Source organism: Zingiber officinale, chromosome 1A (assembly GCF_018446385.1).
Source record: "Zingiber officinale cultivar Zhangliang chromosome 1A, Zo_v1.1, whole genome shotgun sequence".
NCBI classification, from domain to species: Eukaryota; Viridiplantae; Streptophyta; class Magnoliopsida; order Zingiberales; family Zingiberaceae; genus Zingiber; species Zingiber officinale.
Window position 1 is genome coordinate 117,802,193 of NC_055987.1, and position 21,232 is coordinate 117,823,424.

Genomic DNA, 21,232 nt, shown 5'->3' on the forward strand with positions numbered 1-21,232 from the left:
ATTGGATTGATCTAATCTATCAAACCAGTCCAACTAGAGGGAACCACCAAATCTAACCTATTAAAGACATCAAATCAATTGAGTTGGTCAAAGTCAAACAAACATATCAAACGAATATCAGTAAAAGAGACTATTTATATAGAAATCTTTTTCATTATAAAAATTATTCCTTTAACATTTATTTTAATTAAATAAAACAATTCAATAAACCAATTCAAAAAAAAATTGAAATATCCATATTCCTGTTTATTTTATTTCATGCGAATAATTATGCAACATAATAACCAGATACTCGTCCCGCAAAGCAGGACCCAGACTTGTTATTGCTGCTTGGTCCCTATTCAGTTTTGCACTTCCAAATGAAAGTGTTCCAAATAAAAAATCTGCTTCAATGAATATGCATGCTGAAAGGATTGCATCAACAATGACAAGAACTTACTCAAATCCTTGCTTAGCAAGCTCAAACATGAGAAAGATAGCACAAGAAGTTTTTGAATGAATACTGCATAAATAAATAGTCACAGAAAGGGTAACAGAAGGAGGCAAATCTAATGTTCATTCTACCACATTCATTAAGCTAATGAACATAAGCACAATGATCAACAAACAATATAACTTGTACAATTACCAAACAATACATGAGAATTAATCTCAGAGCAATAACATAATATGATTCTACAAAGTACGGAGGAATATATGAGAATTACATTGGCAAGTAATAAAACAATAGAACTTCAAAACCCGACCACTATAAAGGTAATTCAATAAATGGGAAAACAGGTGAAATTAACGAAATCACTGAGCAATAAGTGACAATTTTGTGTGACCGAGCAATAACATGATATAAATTCTACAATTGCTCCAAGGGAGGACGACCAATAGTATTCATCTCCAAAGATACAAAATAACTAAGACAAAATTCCCAAAAGGAAATCAAAAATTCCTAATAAGCAAAATTCAAGTAATACTCAGTATCTAGAATCTAACTGAATATGTAAAATCTTCATAGACCAAGAGAATACAAATTATAGACTTGCTTATGCTGCAAAATGATGGCACTGGGATAATGCAATGACAATTTAATCCCGATCCTTAATACAACCTATCTGTAGCCCCTTATGGATTTTCCACAAGAGGTTCAGCTTTCCTGCATGATAGGCGTAGTTGGATCATTTGCAGTGCAAGTTCCCATTGAAATGGGAAGAAACCAATACATGATGCTCATGGCTATATAAGAAAATAGCCCGCGCGACTCTGCCCATAAAAAATCCTGTGTGCAAACTGGTGACAACTGAAACATGTATGCAACCCCAGACCAGACTTGACAACTATGCATATGCAGACTCATAAAACACCATCCTTTACGATTAAAGAGAGACCACCCGACTAATGGCCATCTTAGCCCATTCAGCAGACTCTTTTATGGATGGATCATCTGAGGATAAGCATTCTTCCAGGAACTCTTTGCTTGCAACAGACTGGTTCATCAATGTACTAGCATGGCTGCCGAGGGTGTCAGCTAAATCCCCTAGGACGCCTACCGCAGTCTTCATAACAACATCATCCCTAATAAAACAGGAAAAAAATAACTAACTCAGCAAGAAGAAAGATGAATTACTCAAATTCATTAGAACATATCAAAATCATAGCATGAGCACATACATGTCCTTTTCGTTGTATAGTGCATCAATAAATTGAAGGATGTGAGGTGCATAAGGCATTAGGAGCTGGGACTTTGGACAGTTTTTAAAACCTTGCAATATACCAGAGTATGCTTCCAGGATGCCATTCCTAAGTTGATTGGCATATTCCAGCATTTCGTCATCAGTTGCAACAGTATGTGAAGACAGTTCTGCTGCACTCTGTAGCATAGGCATGGCATAGATTAAATATTTCTCAAAATTTTCCCCAATTGCTAATGCAATATCTCCCAGGCAAGAAAATATTGGGGGTTTAACAGATCTGTGCAACTGACTACTGGAGAGATTCTTCAGTAACTGTGTCATGATTCCATCACAAATGGGTAGTATCTTATCCTCCAATGCTCTGCATAGATCTCCAACCACTCCAACAGTGATAGCACATACCTGATACTCCTGAAAATTTTGAAGACCCATTTCCAAATATGGATAAAATCCTTGCATGTACTTTATGAAATTTCCCCCAACAGCATATGCAAGGGCACCAATTGCAAGCATGGCTTCTTCGTGCACTGTGGCATTCCGGCAAGCAAATACTCTGAGAAAAAGTTCCATTATCTGGTCAGCATACTGCATAAAACCAAACTTTGTTGTCTCGGATGCTCCCAACTTCTGGATGATAACCTGCAAGCAGCCACAAAGAAGGCCCTGCAGTTCATTCTGCTTCTCTCTCTCATCTGATGACAGCTTCTGGCCCTCAAGCGTTTTGTGGAGCTCCATCATTATAACCGGGAGCAACTGAGTCACAATTGGGGCTATCTCATCCGTTGACGTTCTCACAACCTCATTCAGTGTCTCATAAGCTGCTGTCCTCAAGCGGGATTCCCCAGCATCGTCCCTGTGTGTGACATTAAGGAGAGACTGAATGATCTCTTGGAAGAAAGGGGACAGTGGTGATCCTGAACTATCTTCATAACCTTGGGCAAGAAAGTAAAGAGCACCACAGGCTTTTTCAGCAACATTAGGAACATCTTTCATGCTCTGAAGGAGGACAGTAAGTATCTGCTGGCAATTCACATGAGTTATGACAGAAACCTCCAACATAGATCCATGGAGAAACTCAAATATTCTTCCCAGTGTCCAAGCGGTAGTGTCCTTGACATGATTATTTGGATCTTCCGTCAAGGCAGTGAGCATAAAGTTTAAAGCAGTATCGACAACAGGGATGAGCTTGTCCGATGATGGACCCTCCAGAATTGAACCAAATGCATAAGTGGCAGCCTCTCTCTGCCTCCAGTCTGGTTTTGTGATGTTTTCCTGAATGAATGGCATCACAAGAGGCACGATGTCATCCCCAACTGTGCGTGTAACCAAACCCAAACAAGTTCCTCCTGCCATCGCAAGGTTCCAAGCACCTTCATCCTGGTCTTGATCCTCTTCTTGCTTAAGAAGTGTCTCTAATAACATGGGAACCAAAGCAGGAAGAGCTTGCTTAATAAAATAATAGCAAGGCACATCAGAATCAGCAGAGTACCCATATTCATCCAAGATGTCGATTTCCTCATCACAGATCGAACTCCAAAATTCTATAGCTTGCAGAGCAACAGGCTCCTCATCTTCTCTCACAGCTTTTGCAGTGATATTGAATATGTCCTGCATATATGATGCAAGCTTGTCATAGTAGGTAGATGAGATAGCTACTAAACACTCAAATGCAGCTTGTCGGATCTTCTCAACTGGAGACAAAGTGGCTTCACAGACCACTCTCATAATATAATCACGTTCCATGTCATTTGAAAAATTTGTTTGTGCAAAACCCAAAGCATTATACAATGCTCTTGTCGCAGCAACCCTGACATCTGTACTTCCCTCTGAAGCATTCATTCCCTGTACTACAGCCGTAAGTATCTTGTTGACCTGGTCTTGATCAACCACTTGTGGAGAAACTTCCTCACATATATAGCCAAGAGTTTCCAGTGTAGCCTGCTTAACATGCGACTGGAGCTGATGTATGTTTGAGAGTAGAGACGCTATAAGTTCAGTCCATTGTTTCTGAGGTAGTTCAATACCAGCAATCTTAGCAATAACTTGGGAAGCAGTAGACCTAGCATCAGGCACTGGAGATGAAAGAGTCTGCAGCAAGCAAGATTTAACCTGGGATTTGACAGACACATCTAAAGACAACCATCTCTGAACAAGCTCAGCTTTCCTCAGTTGTTCTTTTGCGTCCAAAGCATTTTTAAGTATTAAGCCTGCCAACTTTCGGCTATCAACAGGCTTCTCATTGTTGGCTAACTCGTTAGAAAGAGATAGCAAAAAAGCAGGAAGGTTTTGTTCCTGGAACTGTTTCAGACTTTCTTCTGCATGTTTCCGAACAATAGCATCCACTGCTTGCGCATTCAAGAGAATCTGAGTGACCTCCATTGAACCTCTGAAAATGATAGTAAGAAACAAAAAATAAAAATAAGTAAAATACAGTATTATTTACCAAAGTAGGGCCATCTATTGTTTTATAAGAACTATCTAACTATTCATGAAAAGAAATATACAAAGATTGATCCAAAAAAATCACCCCTCCATATTTTTCCCACAACAACATTAATTGCACAAATATTATTTTAACATAAAATCTCGTAATATGATGATTTGTGACCATATCTGTACAACCAGACATATAAGGTAGAGAAACGAGAGAGAGGAAGAGAGATCGAAAATCCAGCACACTGAAGCCAATGTCAAAGAATCTGCTTAGCTCAAAACAATGCTCAAATCAGGTAAGAAGAAAATTCTATCACATTGAGCATGTAGACAGGGCATAAATATAATTGTCAATTAAATTTGCCTCAAATCAAGACATAACAAATGCCTCAATCAAACAAAATTGAATTACAACTCTAATTGGAAAACTTTGACAGTACCATCTCCATCTACATTAAATCATGATGAAGGATGTAAAAATCACCAAAAGAGTTTTACAGCCTACAACATCCATAAGTCATGTTAGTCCCAGTTACTTGACGCCAGCTATATGGATCTTTTCACTCAACTGAGCTCTATGGAATGCTATATCACTTGAATTACTCAGTATTCTTAAAATACCTTTCCTTGCATTAACCAAAATTTCCCATGACCTATATCTACCACTCAAACAAACATTTCTGATCAATTCACCTTGCAAACAACAGCTAGTGATTGTATTTGAAAAATATTCATATCACCTATTTTCTCTCACTTCATCATCTAACAAAAAATTATAAATAAACTATAGAAATCAACACATCCTGCCATCTTAAATTCGTAAGTGGAAAACATATCTAAAGATTGTCAACACAAGTAAGACTACCATTCAATTTTTGCATAAGGGCATCATTGCAATCCTTATAATATAAATTTGTGAAAGATACCTATATAGACAAGGGAGAATGCTACAGTTCACACCGTAAAGAAATCTCGATCCACCTAAATTAGTTAATATAGAAGCAGCAACCTCTCAAGAATTTTGTTGCTAGTTGACTTACAGCTCAACATGCGGTCAATGAAGGATGAAGATTTATCCTGCTGCAGTAAGGAAAGTAGATAGGAAGGTTATGATTCTTGCTTGAAATATTTTCAACTCTGGCATACCTAGTTTCTCTCAAACAAGTAAATAATTGGCAGATTACACTAGTTTTAAATAAACACAAAAAACATATGCAGCTATAAAAAGGAATATCGAAGTACAACGGTGAAATTCGGGAGTCTCGAGCAAGACAATTCATCACATGTTAACAACTTTACAATAGCTAATCAGATCTTTGAAAATCAGATCCCATTCAATTTGATGTAATTCAGGAGTCTTATGTTTGTCTACATTAGATCTTGACGAATGGGAAAATTTAGAACTTAAAAAGTCAAATTTTGTTCAGATAAGCATAATTCATGATCCTCTCCTCAAATCCTAGATATGCACCAAAGATCGTCTAAATGAGAGATTGAATTCCACGGGTTCAGATCTCATTCTAAAGTATAATTCAAAATTGCACCCACAGTGATGCCAATCATTCGTATCCTTTACTAAGCAAACACAAATAAAACGATCGGAAACATTTTGAATCAGTTAATACAAATTACATGAAGATCAGAGCGCATAATTCACTCCACAGTGATGGCAATCGTTCATATCCTATACTATGCAAGCACAAAAGGAAACGGCGATAAGCATTTTGAAACAATTAATGCAAATTACATGAAAAAAGTAAACATTTTAAGGCTAATTTATAGTGCAAAAAAAGATCAGCAGACCTAATTGAATATTAAAGATATTGATCACAGATCGATCAAGTAAAATACTACCCAGTAAATGATCGAAAAGAATAGTAAACGATAAATCAGCTGGTGAAGTACCCAAAAGCTGAAGCCCGTTCAAACAAGTTAAATCTGACCATAGTCACATGAACAACAAAATCTCCGATCACAAAACCGCAAAACATAGCATAAATCCGCTAAAAGCAGATAAACTTTGATACGCACGCCAGCTCTCGGAAAAAAAAAAAACTGGAACTGAAAAATAAAATCGATGAAAACGACGAACTTACTTCGTCACTTCCAGAGGCGGCGACGGCAGAACGCCAAACTTGGACGAGACAGAGAAGGCGAAAGGAGTCTTTGGATCAGTTACGTCCTTCCGAGGAAGGAGGAGATCAGCACCTGGAGATCTCGAAACCGATCGGAAATGGATGGCGGCGGAGCGGGCAGGCCGCGTCGTAGCGGCGGGTTGGGGAAACCCTAGGAAACGAGGGGGGCACTGGAAAAGCGAAGGAGGAAACTTGTGTGCACGCTGACGCCGCTCGCCGCTGCTTGCGAAGCAGGAGTTTTTAGTAATTTGTCCTCTTTTCACATTTACAAATTATAATGGGAAGCAAATCAGAAAGGCACCTCCATTTTTTTAATTATTACAAAACAGCATTTTGAATTTGTTGTTCTGCCCAATATACCCTTCAAGTCTGTCATTATGAACCTGTTGTTTGGACTCACCCATTTAAAATATTAGTCCTAGTATTATCAATTTTAATTTGTGAAACTAAAAAGATTCTAAATTCCTAATTATTTAATAAAAAAATTCTTACTAATATATTGTATCTTAAATTTTAGACTTCTCATAATTGATGTAAAAATTGTTAATAAATCTTAAAATTATTTTCAATGTAAATAAGAAAAAGATATTAATATAATTCTATTTTTGACTTTATTAAAATTAGTTAGTAAAGAATCTAGATTTTTTTAAAAAAACTAGTAAGATAATGTTATGTCTTTTCCATTTGTTTGTTATTGAGAAGGGTGAAAGGTAATTTTTACTATGACAAACAAGGAGAAAATTAATAATTAAAAAAAATCACTTTTAATTATTTGTCATTATTAAACATATATGTACACCTAAGTTATAAATATATATTTTTGTCTTGGCGAAGGGGCAAGTTAAAGAAAGGAAAAAAAATGAATAGTTTTAAATGATTTCTTTTGTTTTCTATGGTTTCACTATTTCAAAAGTCCAATGCATAATTTTTATGTTGTTTTCATTTGTTGTTGCTTTAAATGATAAAGACTTGCATGATCTTTTATTTATTTTTATTTTTTATAATTCAAATATCTAACTATTCGACTAATTTGATGGTCCAATTCCATAGATGATCATAACGTTTGGAAACTAATAGTGAGCGTAGTCTTCGCAGAACCAGCCAAAAAAGAAATGTAAGTCAGCTCAGTCAGCAATCACAACATTTGAAACCACACTCTCTTTACTCGATTTAAAAAAAAAAAGGAAAAGAATATAATATGAATAATAACAATAATAATGTCAGAAAAAAAAAGTGGGAAGAAAAATATGAGAAGCTCGCAGTCAGATAGTTGCTTGCAACAGGCCGTCTCAAGATTCCCACGACTCTAGGTAAAAATAAATTAAAATTTTTTTTAATATATTTAAAAAAAAAATTTTAATTTTTTTTCATTTGAATTTGAGATTGAGAATGACTGATTTAAAAAAAAATTAATTTATTTTTTAAAAAATAAAATATTAATTTTATATAAAATTTAATTTTTTGATATTTTTAATATGGTTAAATTATTTAATCTTTTTGAGACATTGAACGTAAATAAAATTTTATTAATTTTAATTTTTTATTTTTTTTATAAAGCATTTTACTTTACATTGTATGGATAAAAAAACATCTAATTCATATTATTATCGAGGAATAAAAAAAAGAGTGAAAAAGAAATATTATCAACGAGGAGGAGAAGAACATTCGTTGAGAGTATCACTAGCAAAAGAGCATAAATATACAAAATTATTGATGAGAAAGGAAAAGAAAGACAGAAGAAAAGAAATAGGCATAAAGCATTGGTGAAAGAACAATTAAGATTTTTTAGAGATATTGAAGGAATTAATTTTATAAGATATATAATTAAATAGAATAAAATCGACTAAGTGTAATTATAAGGAAATAAAATAAAATCTTGACTAATTGTAATATAAGGAAATAAAGATACGTGTAATGTGTAAATAGGAATAATGAATTAATTAATAAGATGTTATTAATGAGTTATCATGAAATTTATTAATGTGCATGCTATCATTAATTAATATTAATGCTTCAATTTAATTTTTTTAATATCTTTACTTAATTATTTAATCAATGAGCCCCGATAATATTGGGACCCTAAACATAGGCCTTAAGCCGGGTCTAACTTGCAACAACAGCTGCCGTTGCGAGTGAGGTCACCATATGCAAGGCCGCTTGCGGCCGCGGCCTCTCACATTCACGAGCACGCTTGCGAGAGAGAGTATGAACAATTCATTCGGTCCAATTTGACGGATAAGAAATATTCAAAAATTAATCCGCTAATGGATTCTTAAATCGGTCTGATCATTATTTTATAATATGTAACCATCTTTTTTTTTTATGAAATAAACAGTGAGAAAAATTCATGTGAAAAAATTTCTTCAGTTTTTAATTTTCCTTGTCTTCTATATTTAGATGTATGAAAAAGAACATAACTTTGTACATAGGAATCTATCTTTACGAAGTGAGGATCCAAACTATGAACTTAGGACCACCTATTAATCTGACTCGAGAATCTTCATTTCACCAATTAATGCAATATGGAGCCGCCAGTCATTGCAAGAAATGAATGTGACCCATTCAATCATGTTGATATTGTGATGCCTTATGAAATGGTTTGCCAAGTAGAGAAGTAACATTAAAGTGCAAAAGAAGCAACCAGTGCTAACCGGACCGGATTGACGGGTCCGACCGGTTGAACCGCAAACCAGCTCTTGATCCAGTCCGGTTCACCATTAAAGCCGAAAAAACCAAAAAACCGGTCAAAACAGGCCAAAGCCGTTCGAAATCGCAGATTTAATCAGGATTGAAATATGATTTTTAATATATATATATATATATATATATATATATATATATATATATAACGGTTGAACCATCGGTTCGACCGGTCAAACCTTAAAAATCTCGACCCGGTCATCGCACCGGTTCAATGACCGGACCGATTTTCAAAACATTGGAATAAAAATCAGGTCATTATTAGTGTTTCTATCCACTGTACGAAAAAATATATCTTAAAGCTCAAGTCTAGATGACAGTCAATCCTCAGTACAAGAGAAGTACTTCAACTCTTGAAACGAGCTTTGAATTGGGAATCAGATTGTCATCAATGCAATGGAGCTGAAGATGTTCTAAACAGCCAGACTACTGCAGTTAAAGAGTGTCTCACGAGGAGCCAAAAATTACAGGCAGATACTGTTGGAAATGTGAATGGAATAAAGAGATGGAGACGAAGAGATTATTGTGCATGAGTTTAGTCCCACATTAGAAGCATCTTGGCTTTATTGTTGGTTTATATTATGACACATGCATTGACGTTGTAAACATATCATGGGGAGAGCTCTCTCACGCGTGAGTGCGCAAGGGTGGGTGCAAATCCAGGGCCCGGATTGTACCGAACCAAGGTTGACTCGTGCGCGAGCACGACTTGTGCATGTCGAATGCCGGACCGGTTGAAGTAAAATTTACTCAAAAGAATGAACCAATATATAGTCACTTGAATCTTGCTTAAGGAAGTAATTGAAGCATTAATGTGAAATTAATGCTGATTCCGTAACGTCTCGATATTAATGGCGGCATTAAACTCATCAATGGTGATTTCGTAACGTCTCAGTATTAATGACGACATTAATCTCATTAATAATGATTCTGTAACGTCTCGACATTAATGAAGACATTAAACCCATTAATGACGAAATTAAACTCAGCATTAAATGATCATGATTTGATCATTTATTGCAGGCAAGATGAGAGCTCCTATATAAAGAGGCTGGATCTTGAGCAAAGCGAAGAAAAAGAACGAAAGCAAAGCGAAAGCAAGAGAATTCCTCCACCTTCGTTCCCTGATTCTTTTCTCTCAGTCGTGCATCCGCTCGGCTAAACTATTTGTGATAGCACTCAGGTGCATTCTCAGTTCGCCACGAACAACCAGTGCTTGGTTGCGTTCGTGGTCTTGCCGTTGTATCCTGGGAAACAGACGATCTGAGAAAACCTCGAAGCACAGCCGGAGGTGGGACGAATCTGTTTCAAGGAAACTGCGTCGATCGCAGGCCTCGGTCCGGTGCTCTGTTTGTCCGCTCGGTTGGACTCTTCATTTGCTGGGTCGGCCACTCGCCCTTCTGATCTGCCCGACTGGTCTCCCGCTCTGCCTGTCTATCCTTCAGTCTGCTCGGATGATCTGATTGCTCAGACTCTGAGGTCAGAAAAACCAGCCCCTGCTGGCAGCCTGAGATTATCTGCTCAGGTCATCTTAACTGTGAGTTGAATTTAATTCGAGTATTTAGATTCAGCTAATTTCCTGTAAATCTCCGGCTACAGATTGTTTGGTGTCCAACAATCTTGAAACAGACTCGATTCTGTTGAGATGGCCACGGAATGAAATGTTGAGGTGCAACAGACTCAACATGTTCAGGCCCCCTCCGCCTCGATTGGAACTGTGCCAATCAGTCATGGGGAAAGGCCAGAGAAGTTCAGTGGACTGAACTTCAAGAGGTGGCAGCAGAAGATGCTCTTCTACCTGACCACACTCAATCTGGCTTGGTTCTTGACCGAGGACCCTCCCAAACGCACTGAGGATGTTGATGCGCAAACCATCAGTACAGTGGAGGCATGGACTCATTCCGAGTTCCTTTGCCGAAACTACATCCTTAACTGCCTTGCCGACTCGCTGTATGCTGTGTATAGCATGAAGAGTACGGCTAAGGAACTGTGGGAGTCCCTAGACAAGAAATACAAGACGGAGGACGCAGGGGCAAAGAAGTTCATCGTGGGCAGATTCCTGGACTACAAGATGATTGACTCCAAGACGGTGATCAGTCAAGTCCAGGAGCTTCAGGTGATCTTGCATGAGATCCACTCAGAAGGAATGGTTCTGAGTGAAACCTTCCAAGTGGCTGCTATCATCGAGAAGCTGCCTCCCGGCTGGAAGGATTTCAAGAACTACCTGAAGCACAAGCGGAAGGAGATGAATGTGGAAGAACTCATCGTTCGACTTCGCATCGAAGAAAACAACAAGAGTTCAGAGAGAAAGTTGTTCTCTCCGGCTACTGTCAAAGCCAACGTGGTCGAGCACGGACAAAGCTCGAAACGGAAGAACCCCAAGTCTTCCAAGATAGGACCCAAAGGAGGCATCAGCAAGAAGAAATTCTCTGGGAAGTGCTTCAACTGTGACAAAGTGGGTCACAAATCTTCGGAGTGCAGAAAGCCGAAGAAGAAGCAGGAGGCCAACCTGAACGAGGGACCAGAAATGGACGACCTCTGCGCTGTGGTCTCTGAGCTGAACCTGATCGGTTCAAACCCGCGATAATGGTGGATCGATACTGGATCCACTCGACATGTCTGCTGCAACAAGGAGCTGCTCCACAACTTCGAAGAAGTCACTGGAGACAAACTGTTCATGGGGAACTCAGCAACCTCGGACATCACGGGCCAAGGAAAGGTGGTGCTGAAGATGACCTCGGGCAAGGATCTCACTCTGAACAATGTGCTGTATGTTCCGGAGATTCGGAAGAATTTAGTGTCCGGATCACTTCTGAGCAAGCATGGCTTTCGCATTATTTTTGAGTCGGACAGAGTTATATTGTCCAAAAATGGGAGGTTTGTAGGAAGATGCTATGTATCTGATGGGCTGTTTAAGCTCAATGTAATGGCCATTAGGCCCAAGATAAATAAAACTGAAAGCTCTTCCACTTATATGCTTAAGTCTTCGTGTTTGTGGCATGGTAGACTAGGACATGTTAACTACGATGTATTGCGTAGATTAATAAACATGCAAAGCATACCTATATTCCACCTTGACCCAAAACACAAGTGTGAGATTTGTGTTGAAGCGAAAATGACAAGGTCATCCTTTCAACATATTGAAAGAAGTAACGAACCACTTGACCTAATCCACACTGACGTGTGCGATCTAAAAGGTACGCCAACGCGTGGTGGAAATAAATACTTCATCACTTTTGTAGATGATAACACAAAATACTGTTATGTGTATCTTCTCAAAAGTAAGGATGAAGCTATAGAGAAATTTGCTCTCTATAAGAACAAGGTTGAAAACCAGCTTAATAGAAAGATTAAGGTGGTTCGAAGTGACCGAGGCGGTGAATATGTGTCACCGTTCGCTGAGTTGTGTGCTGAACATGGGATCAGGCATGAAACAACAGCTCCTTATACTCCTCAGCAAAACGGGGTTGCTGAGCGAAAGAATTGAACTCTTAAGGAGATGATGAATGCTATTCTATTAAGCTCTGGATTGCCAGAGTTCATGTGGGGGGAAGCTGTGTTAACAGCTAATTACCTTTTAAATAAGGTGCCTCGGAAGAAAATAGATAAGAGTCTTTATGAGTTATGGAATGGAAGACAACCGTCCTACAAATATTTACGAATGTGGGGGTGTCTTGCCAAAGTGTTGGTGCCTGATCCAAAAAGGATTAAGATAGGACCAAAGACTGTTGATTGCATATTTATTGGATATGCACATAACAGCAGTGCTTATCGATTTTGTGTGTATGAGTCACACATACCGGAGATACATAAGAACTCGATAATCGAATCGAGAAATGCCTCTTTCTTCGAGCATGTGTTTCCATATAAGACCCGTGAGGATGCTAGCTCCTCAAAACGGGCGAATGAAACACAAGGTGAAGAAGAAAATGATGACAATGAGGAACCAGTGGAGGTTGAGCCTAGACGGAGCAAAAGAGCTAGGGTAGAAAAATCCTATGGATCGGATTTTATCACTTTCATGTTGGAGAGTGAGCCCCGTAGTTACTCAGAAGCTGTAGGCTCTTCTGATGGACCTCACTGGAAAGAGGCAATTGCATCTGAGATAGAATCTATCTTGCAAAATCACACTTGGGAACTTGTGGATCTTCCTCCGGGAAGTAAACCACTAGGTTGCAAGTGGATTTTCAAGAAGAAAATGAAGTCAGATGGCACGATCGATAAATACAAGGCCAGATTGGTAATCAAAGGATACCGACAACGAGAATGCCTTGATTACTTCGATATATACTCTCCGGTATCAAGAATAACTTCCATTAGAGTATTGTTGGCTATTGCCGCTCTATGGAATCTCAAAATACATCAAATGGATGTAAAGACAGCTTTTCTAAACGGAGATTTAGAAGAGGAAATCTACATGGACCAACCCGAGGGGTTTTCTGTGCCAAGACAGAAAAACAAGGTATGTAGATTAGTGAAGTCATTATATGGCTTGAAACAAGCGCCAAAGCAGTGGCATGAGAAATTCGCTAATGTCATGAAGGAATGTGGATTCAAGATCAATGAATGTGATAAATGTGTCTACATGAGAGTCACAGAGAGTGACTATGTCATCTTGTGCCTCTATATAGATGACATACTTATCATTGGAAGTAATGATAAGATAATCAAATCCACAAAAGATATGTTGAACTCAAGATTTGACATGAAAGACATGGGCCTAGCTGATGTGATTCTGGGAATCAAAATTCTTAGAACGACAGAAGGACTTGTTCTTAGTCAGTCCCATTACGTGGACAAAATTCTTGAAAAATTCACCAAGGGTGATACTGCTTTGGCACGAACGCCGATAGATACGAGTCAACATCTATCGAAAAATTGAGGTGAAAGTATCTCGCAGATAGAGTACTCTCGAGTGATTGGAAGTCTGATGTACTTGATGAGTTATACTCGACCAGACTTGGCCTACGCAGTAAGCAAACTGAGTAGATACACGAGTAATCCCGGTGTTGAGCACTGGAAAGGGATAACAAGAGTACTGAGGTACTTGAGGTATACTCGTGAATATGGACTGCACTATACGAGATATCCTGCTGTAATCGAAGGATACAGCGATGCAAGTTGGATATCCGATATAAAAGACTCTAAGTCTACGAGTGGGTATGTCTTCACTCTAGCAGGTGCAGCCATTTCCTGGAAATCTTCTAAGCAAACCGTAATAACCAGATCCACGATGGAATCTGAGTTTGTAGCTCTTGACAAGTGCGGTGAAGAGGCTGAGTGGCTACGGCAATTCATAGAAGATATTCCACGATGGGCGAAACCGGTGCCGGCGATATGCATACATTGCGATAGTCAATCAGCAATCGGTCGGGCACAGAGCCATCTGTATAATGGTAAGTCTAGACATATACGTCGTAGACATAATACCATTAGACAACTACTCTCAACTGGAATTATCACTGTTGACTATGTGAAGTCAAAGGATAATCTAGCGGATCCGCTAACCAAAGGGTTAAATCGAGAGTTAGTTGCAAGCTCATCAAGAGAAATGAGCTTGATGCCGTTGTCAGCGATCAGTGTAGAGGACACCCAACCTATGCTGACTGGAGATCCCAAGAACTAGGTTCAAAGGGACAACTAATCTGCACTGACTAGACACACTGTGGGGGGAGCTCAATGAAACAGTGACTAGACCAGGATAAATCGATGGACTTTTAATGATCAAAACGAGTAGATGGTAACTCTTGAGGGATCACCTATGTGAGAAAGAAGTGGGGTCGCTTCGAAGAGAATTGGAGGCATAATTCTTAGAGCTTCTCACAGAACTAGGCGTGTTCATGGCCAAGAACGAACACACTCATGAGAACTGAGTTGTATCAGAGAGAGTCTTGGGTGAGATTTGTCACTGCTTACACAGACGGCAGTATAGTTCAAAGACATCATGTCTACTATCAGCCAGTAAGCAACCAGATCTTCACAAGGGAGGGTTCAAAGGGTAAAACCTACCTATCCTATACTTGACTCAACTGTTGAATGCTATCACATACCCTATTTTCCATTCATGTGGGGGATTGTTGGAAATGTGAATGGAATAAAGAGATGGAGACGAAGAGACTATTGTGCATGAGTTTAGTCCCACATTAGAAGTCTCTTGGCTTTATTGTTGGTTTATATTATGACACATGCATTGACGTTGTAAACATATGCATGGGGAGAGCTCTCTCACGCGTGAGTGCGCAAGGGTGGGTGCAAATCCAGGGCTCGAAGTGTACCGAACCAAGGTTGACTCGTGCGCGAGCATGACTTGTGCATGTCGAATGCCAGACCGGTTGAAGTAAAATTTACCCAAAAGAATGAACCAACATATAGCCACTTGAATCTTGCTCAAGGATGTAATGGAAGCATTAATGTGAAATTAATGCTGATTCCGTAACGTCTCGACATTAATGGCGGCATTAAACTCATTAATGGTGATTTCGTAACGTCTCAGTATTAATGACGACATTAATCTCATTAATAATGATTCTGTAACATCTCGACATTAATGAAGACATTAAACCCATTAATGACGAAATTAAACTCAGCATTAAATGATCATAATTTGATCATTTATTGTAGGCAAGATGAGAGCTCCTATATAAGGAGGCTGGATCTTGAGCAAAGCGAAGAAAAAGAACGAAAGCAAAGCGAAAGCAAGAGAATTCCTCCACCTTCGTTCTCTGATTCTTTTCTCTCAGTCGTGCATCCGCTCGGCTAAACTATTTGTGATAGCACTCAGGTGCATTCTCAGTTCGCCACGAACAACCAGTGCTTGGTTGCGTTCGTGGTCTTGCCGTTGTATCCTGGGAAACAGACGATCCGAGAAAACCTCGAAGCACAGCCGGAGGTGGGACGAATCTGTTTCAAGGAAACTGCGTCGATCGCAGGCCTCGGTCCGGTGCTCTGTTTGTCCACTCGGTTGGACTCTTCATTTGCTGGGTCGGCCACTCGCCCTTCTGATCTGCCCGACTGGTCTCCCGCTCTGCCTGTCTATCCTTCAGTCTGCTCGGACGATCTGATTGCTCAGACTCTGAGGTCAGAAAAACCAGCCCCTGCTGGCAGCCTGAGATTATCTGCTCAGGTCATCTTAACTGTGAGTTGAATTTAATTCGAGTATTTAGATTCAGCTAATTTCCTGTAAATCTCCGGCTACATATTGTTTGGTGTCCAACAGATACAACCAAAATAGATTTAATAGAACATATGCAACAAGACATTTAGTCTTTAGACAACATTCTGACAGCTCATAGATGTGTAGCTCTACATATGCATAGATTGTATATGTATCTAAATTTCAAAGAGTTGTATTGCATGACAACTACCTGAATTATTTGGATAGAGATAAATAATCGTGTGCATGATGACAACTTTGAAAATTAAAATGCAACATGACTGTAATAGTTATTGCCTGATTCAACAGGAATAAACTTGACCAAAAAAATTAAAGAGAAAGACCAATATCGATCTCCTGCTCTGCAAACAAGTGGAGAGACCAGGCAGAATAGAATTTCGAGAGTTGATGGTTAAAGGAGAAACCTTGTTGTGGATTCAGTCAATTGGTTCATGGTGTGATTGGGAAGAAGAATAAATCTTGATGCACTCAAGACTCAGAGCTGACATTGAATGAGAAGTTTTTTAATGAATCTTTATACACTATTTCGCCAATCTAACACAGAACATAGATCATTTGAGACATGGTGCTCACCTATACAGAGCTTTTCTCTTTAGTATCCGAAACAACTGGAGGTGTGTTTTTCTTTGTGTCCTTCATTTTCCTCAATGCTTCCCTCAAGCCCAAAACAATAAACAAGTTTGTGAGAGTGAGCAATGACTCCGCTCCACCGTGCAACCAATCAACATTTGACAATGAAGTTCCATAATGCACCTTTGCTGATGCAAGACATTATTGGTTTTGGATCAGAACTAACTTGAATTAAATCTTGGATCAGATAGATAGAAGGAGAGTAGAGAAATTACCATATATTCCAGCGGGAACTTAATTTTTCATGGATCATATGCATCCAACAAAGAACACAAGTCAGATGTACTAATTTTATACTCTTTGTCTTCATCTGAAGTAAAATATGATGATGATGATGATAACTCTACCAGAGCTAAGAAAATGAAGTCATAAACTAGCAAGCATATGATGCAAAGAGTATAAAAGATTCAAATTTCCACCGAAATATAATCGTGATCTACGAAGAATCCAATATGGATCAAAATAGTCTGAAATTTCACAATAATGAGGTAAAACGATTCCGTACTAGTGGCTCCGACGAAAGCGAGCAAGAAATAGAAGCCGAAAAGGGTGAGTTTGGGCGCGGTGTTGGATTTGGTGATGTAATAGAGGAAGCCCAAGTAGGGGAAGAGGGATACGGCGAAGAGCTGGGAGGCGACGCTCTGGGAGTCGAGAGTGGGCGCCCATGGGTCGACCGGCAAGAGCCCGCACCGGGCACGGAAGCCGGCGGTGCTGCGGGTCACACGGCCGCCGCCAGGCCGCCGCTTATTGCAGGATAAAAGTTGATGTAGAGCAGAAGAAGGTGGACGCCGTGAGGTGGGAAGAGGCGCCGGGGCAGAGAGAAGGTTGAGGTAGCGGCCGGCGACGGCGGTAGTCATCTCGATCTGAGAAGCGTGAACAAGCACTGGATTAGCTATTTTTTAATATCCACATCTTTTTCAATTTTTCATTAAAAAAATGCGTAGCGGGCATGGGCCAACCGGGCCGGTGCCCGGACCGGGTCCAGACCCGATAACGCATTACAACGTTCCTCTAATAAAAACACAATAGGGAAGAAGGATCCAGAACCCGCCAGAGATAACTCGAAAGAACGAACCGAGCGCGACGGCGGCGCCACCGTCGGATCCGCTGGGCCCTCCAGGGGAGGCGCGGGCGAGGACGGCGAGGTGGCCCAACCCGCCGGACCCGTGCAACCCGGACCCCGCTGTGCTCCGTGAGCAGTGGCAGTACGCCACCCGCAGGTTCAGCCGCTGGTCCGCGCGCGCCTGGGGCACCGCCTTCCTCGCTGGCCTCTCCCTCTTCGCCGCCGGATGGATGGTGAAGGGCGCCAACCCCGTACTCGACCCCCCCGCCGCCGCTGCTGACCGCACGCCGTCGACGGCCTCTTCCGATCGTCCCTAGGGTGGATCCCGTGGTCGCTCTTCTGTTGTTTGTATAGCAGCAACTCTGTATGAGAAGCTAAATAAAGAACTTTTTCTGATCAAAATCTTCTACAAATTCTGGAAATTTATTAGTTCATGATGGTGAAAATTCGAAAATTGACGCAGATTGGGAGGATGATTTTTTTTTTTGGTTATGATTTTCATCAAATATACTGCGCATCCATCCCGTTTTTCTTTTTAAATTTTCGCTTCCTACGACCTAAATACATTATAAATCATAAAAAAATAAAATAAAACACTAGTGCTCATAGGGTGATAAGTATGTTTTTTTTTAATGATTATCATCAAATATACTGCACATCCATCCCTTAGAGCACCTGCAATGCAGGTGTTATTGGGTGTTATAACATCTCTTTATTATTCAAAGAATCAAAGTATTGTCAAAGGAAATTATAACACTTTGAACGCGTTCAAGTAAAGGTCACCCCATGTTTAATTTTTTTTTTTATTTTATTTATTAAAAGATTATAAATTTTAAATTTTGAAATTGAGGTAAAATATATAATTTATAATTTAAAAAAGTAAAATTATTTTATTAAAAGTAAAATTATTAATAATAATAATTTATTTTTTAAAATATATTATTTAATATGGTATACTTTCAAGATTATTGAGTGGAATGTGGGATCCATAAATAATAGTGAAAATTAAAAGAAATGTGAGTGAAAGAGATATGTTGTTATAATGATGATGTGATAATAGACCTCATACTTTTTGATAAGATGATAGATATCTTAACGATAATGTATTGTGGATGCCCTTATTCATCTTAAATTTTGACTTCCTCCCACCTAAATACATCCTGAATCTTAAAATAAATATAAAAAAAAATGTTAAGGACATCTTGATGATTTTTTAGGATTTTTTTTGAAATCCGTGTCAAAAATCTGGCCAAAGGGTGGCCAGGTTTTTTGTTTTGTAAACTTTTGGGTTCCATAAATCGAATCCAGATTTTTAAGAATTGATGGATCATAGTAAAAAATAATTAATAAGTTTTTAATATGATTTAATTAGTTTTTCAGAAAAAAATTTGTCGAATGTTGATTTTCGAATGTTATTTTTTTCAAACGTTGTTTTGTTTCGAACGTTTTTTTTTTTTACTGTTTTTAACTGTTTTTTCTGGCGTTTTAAACCGTTTTTTCAAACGTTATTTTTTTCATTAATTTTTCTAATAATTTTTTTATAACACTCACCAATGGGGCTATCGATTACTAAACAAATCTCATTTTCTAAATATACCAATCAAAAAATTGTTTTCTCACAATTCTTCCTAAAATACACCCCATAAAATTTCTATATTATCCTTTCTAAAAACTATAAAAACCAAAGTGTCATCTTCCTCAAGTGCTCATACCTGTGTCATTTTCACCGCCGTTGGGATTCAAGAATAGTCTCTCCCTCTCAACTCTCCACTTGGACAACTCGATTTTCAGCAACATCAAACAATTTCAATGTTCATTCAAATCATTACATTATTTTTGTTAGATTTTATGTTTAAGTTTCAAGTTTTCATGAAAATCCCTTGAATTTCAGTCGTGCATTGTTATTTCCTAATTTGTCAAACACATTATTACTTGTTAGCTACAATCTGCCAAACGCACCAGATCTGTTCGGTCATGGTCTACCGAATGTAACACAATATGTTCAATCAAAAATCGCCGAATGAAACACTTAATCTTCGGTTTCTAACAGCTGAACGAATCGTGAGGATGCAAATATATAATTATACTGTGTGAAAAAATGAAAAAAAAAATTACATTGCTCGTAGAAATTGGATCTTCATGGTCTATCATGTTTGATTTGCTACAAAACCAAAGTGTTTGTAGACATTAGGTTGTTAGGGTTTAGATAGAGAGACAAAGAGAGAGAAAATAGATGGGCTAAGGAAGGAGAAGAGGGGAGGGAGATATACATTTTATAAAAAGGGAATTTTAGACTTTTCACTAAGAGCATTTTTTATAGAGAAATATTGGGATGTGTTTAGTGAATGTTGGAGTATGGATAGCCTCATCTTTTTAGATTATATATATATATATATATATCCTCTCTTTTAAAATTTTCACATTCATCCTACACCTAAAAGTCATTCTATTCTTATTTTTTATAATTCATTTGATCTTTTATTCTTTCAAAATGAATACAAATTATAGTGGAGGCTTTAGAAAATTTTCAATTATGAAATTATAACTTTGTAAAGTTCAATATTCTCAATTTTTCACATTCACACATTATCCTTAATATTTTCCAAATATTTCATATATTCCACAATTTTTTCTAAATTTTTAAAGTTTTCAAAACTTTCGACTCATCAGAGTAATACCCCTTAACCTCTATTTTATATATATCCTCCCAAATATTGATAGTCTATGGTAAGCCAATTCATAATGTTACCCCCTTTTATGGAATTTCTTTCCACAACCCTCATTTATGCTCTCAAACAAATCAAGAAGACCTAGTATAGACGTATCTGGGACCAACAAAGAATCAATAACATCATTTGAGGTTCCTAGAGTTGAGCAATGAAGGAAGTTTGGGTGTACATAACACCAAACGAGTCAAATGGTCAATGGACAAATAAATACACCTTGCAAAGACATGAATCAATATTAGCACCGATCCAATCATCGATAATGAAGAAAAGGAACAAACTTTTTTGAAACAAATCATGGATTATTACAACAAGTATCAACCTACTGGATTTGTGGAGTGACCTTCGGTGAAGGTAAAATCACATTTCTATAGGCTTCATCCGATGGTGAATGAATTTACAGGGATATACATTAACTTTTATACATATCTTAAAAGCGGATGTAGCAATCGTGAGGGTCGAGAGGTTAGTGAGAGAGGCTCTAACTTCTCTCTAGGATTCTTGATGCTCTTGTGTGTTTCTTGCTTGTGGACGACCATCACCCATGGCCAGAGGTGATTTCCTTCCTCCCCACCAGTAGAGAAGGGACTTATTGCTATTGTGCGTGTCTCCCACGGACTATGGGGGTTTTCTTAAGGGTGCTCAGAGGTCTAATTAGCAACATAAGTGATTATACAATAAGCTCC

At 38.5% G+C, this 21,232-nt stretch overlaps 2 protein-coding genes across 4 annotated transcripts; both read right to left on the reverse strand.

The window, feature by feature from the left end:
- Positions 1 to 1,007: 1,007 nt before the first annotated feature.
- On the reverse strand, positions 1,008 to 6,499 carry LOC122029223 (importin subunit beta-1-like). 3 transcript variants are annotated; one of them, XM_042588173.1, is made up of 4 exons: positions 6,215 to 6,499; positions 5,159 to 5,198; positions 1,663 to 4,071; positions 1,008 to 1,566 (listed from the first exon to the last, which is right to left on the reverse strand). In XM_042588173.1, the coding sequence occupies exons 3-4, from the start codon at positions 4,062 to 4,064 to the stop codon at positions 1,368 to 1,370; spliced, it is 2,601 nt and encodes an 866-aa protein (XP_042444107.1). In that variant the 5' UTR covers positions 4,065 to 4,071; positions 5,159 to 5,198; positions 6,215 to 6,499; the 3' UTR covers positions 1,008 to 1,367. The 3 variants fall into 3 exon arrangements, with proteins under 3 accessions (XP_042444107.1, XP_042444100.1, XP_042444111.1); XM_042588166.1 differs by having other exon boundaries at positions 5,045 to 5,198; XM_042588177.1 differs by lacking the exon at positions 5,159 to 5,198.
- Positions 6,500 to 16,283: 9,784 nt separating this feature from the next.
- On the reverse strand, positions 16,284 to 17,663 carry LOC122029245. Its single transcript, XM_042588187.1, has 4 exons — positions 17,263 to 17,663; positions 16,973 to 16,990; positions 16,701 to 16,885; positions 16,284 to 16,608 (listed from the first exon to the last, which is right to left on the reverse strand). The coding sequence occupies exons 1-3, from the start codon at positions 17,612 to 17,614 to the stop codon at positions 16,701 to 16,703; spliced, it is 555 nt and encodes a 184-aa protein (XP_042444121.1). The 5' UTR covers positions 17,615 to 17,663; the 3' UTR covers positions 16,284 to 16,608.
- Positions 17,664 to 21,232: the final 3,569 nt, after the last annotated feature.

Coding starts and splice junctions, on each gene's coding strand:
- LOC122029223 (XM_042588177.1), bottom strand. CDS start 4,064: ATGGAGGTCACTCAGATTCTCTTGAATGCGCAAGCAGTGGATGCTATT. Junction 1,567..1,662: donor CTATACAACGAAAAGGACAT/GTATGTGCTCAT, acceptor CTGTTTTATTAG/GGATGATGTTGTTATGAAGA.
- LOC122029245 (XM_042588187.1), bottom strand. CDS start 17,614: ATGACTACCGCCGTCGCCGGCCGCTACCTCAACCTTCTCTCTGCCCCG.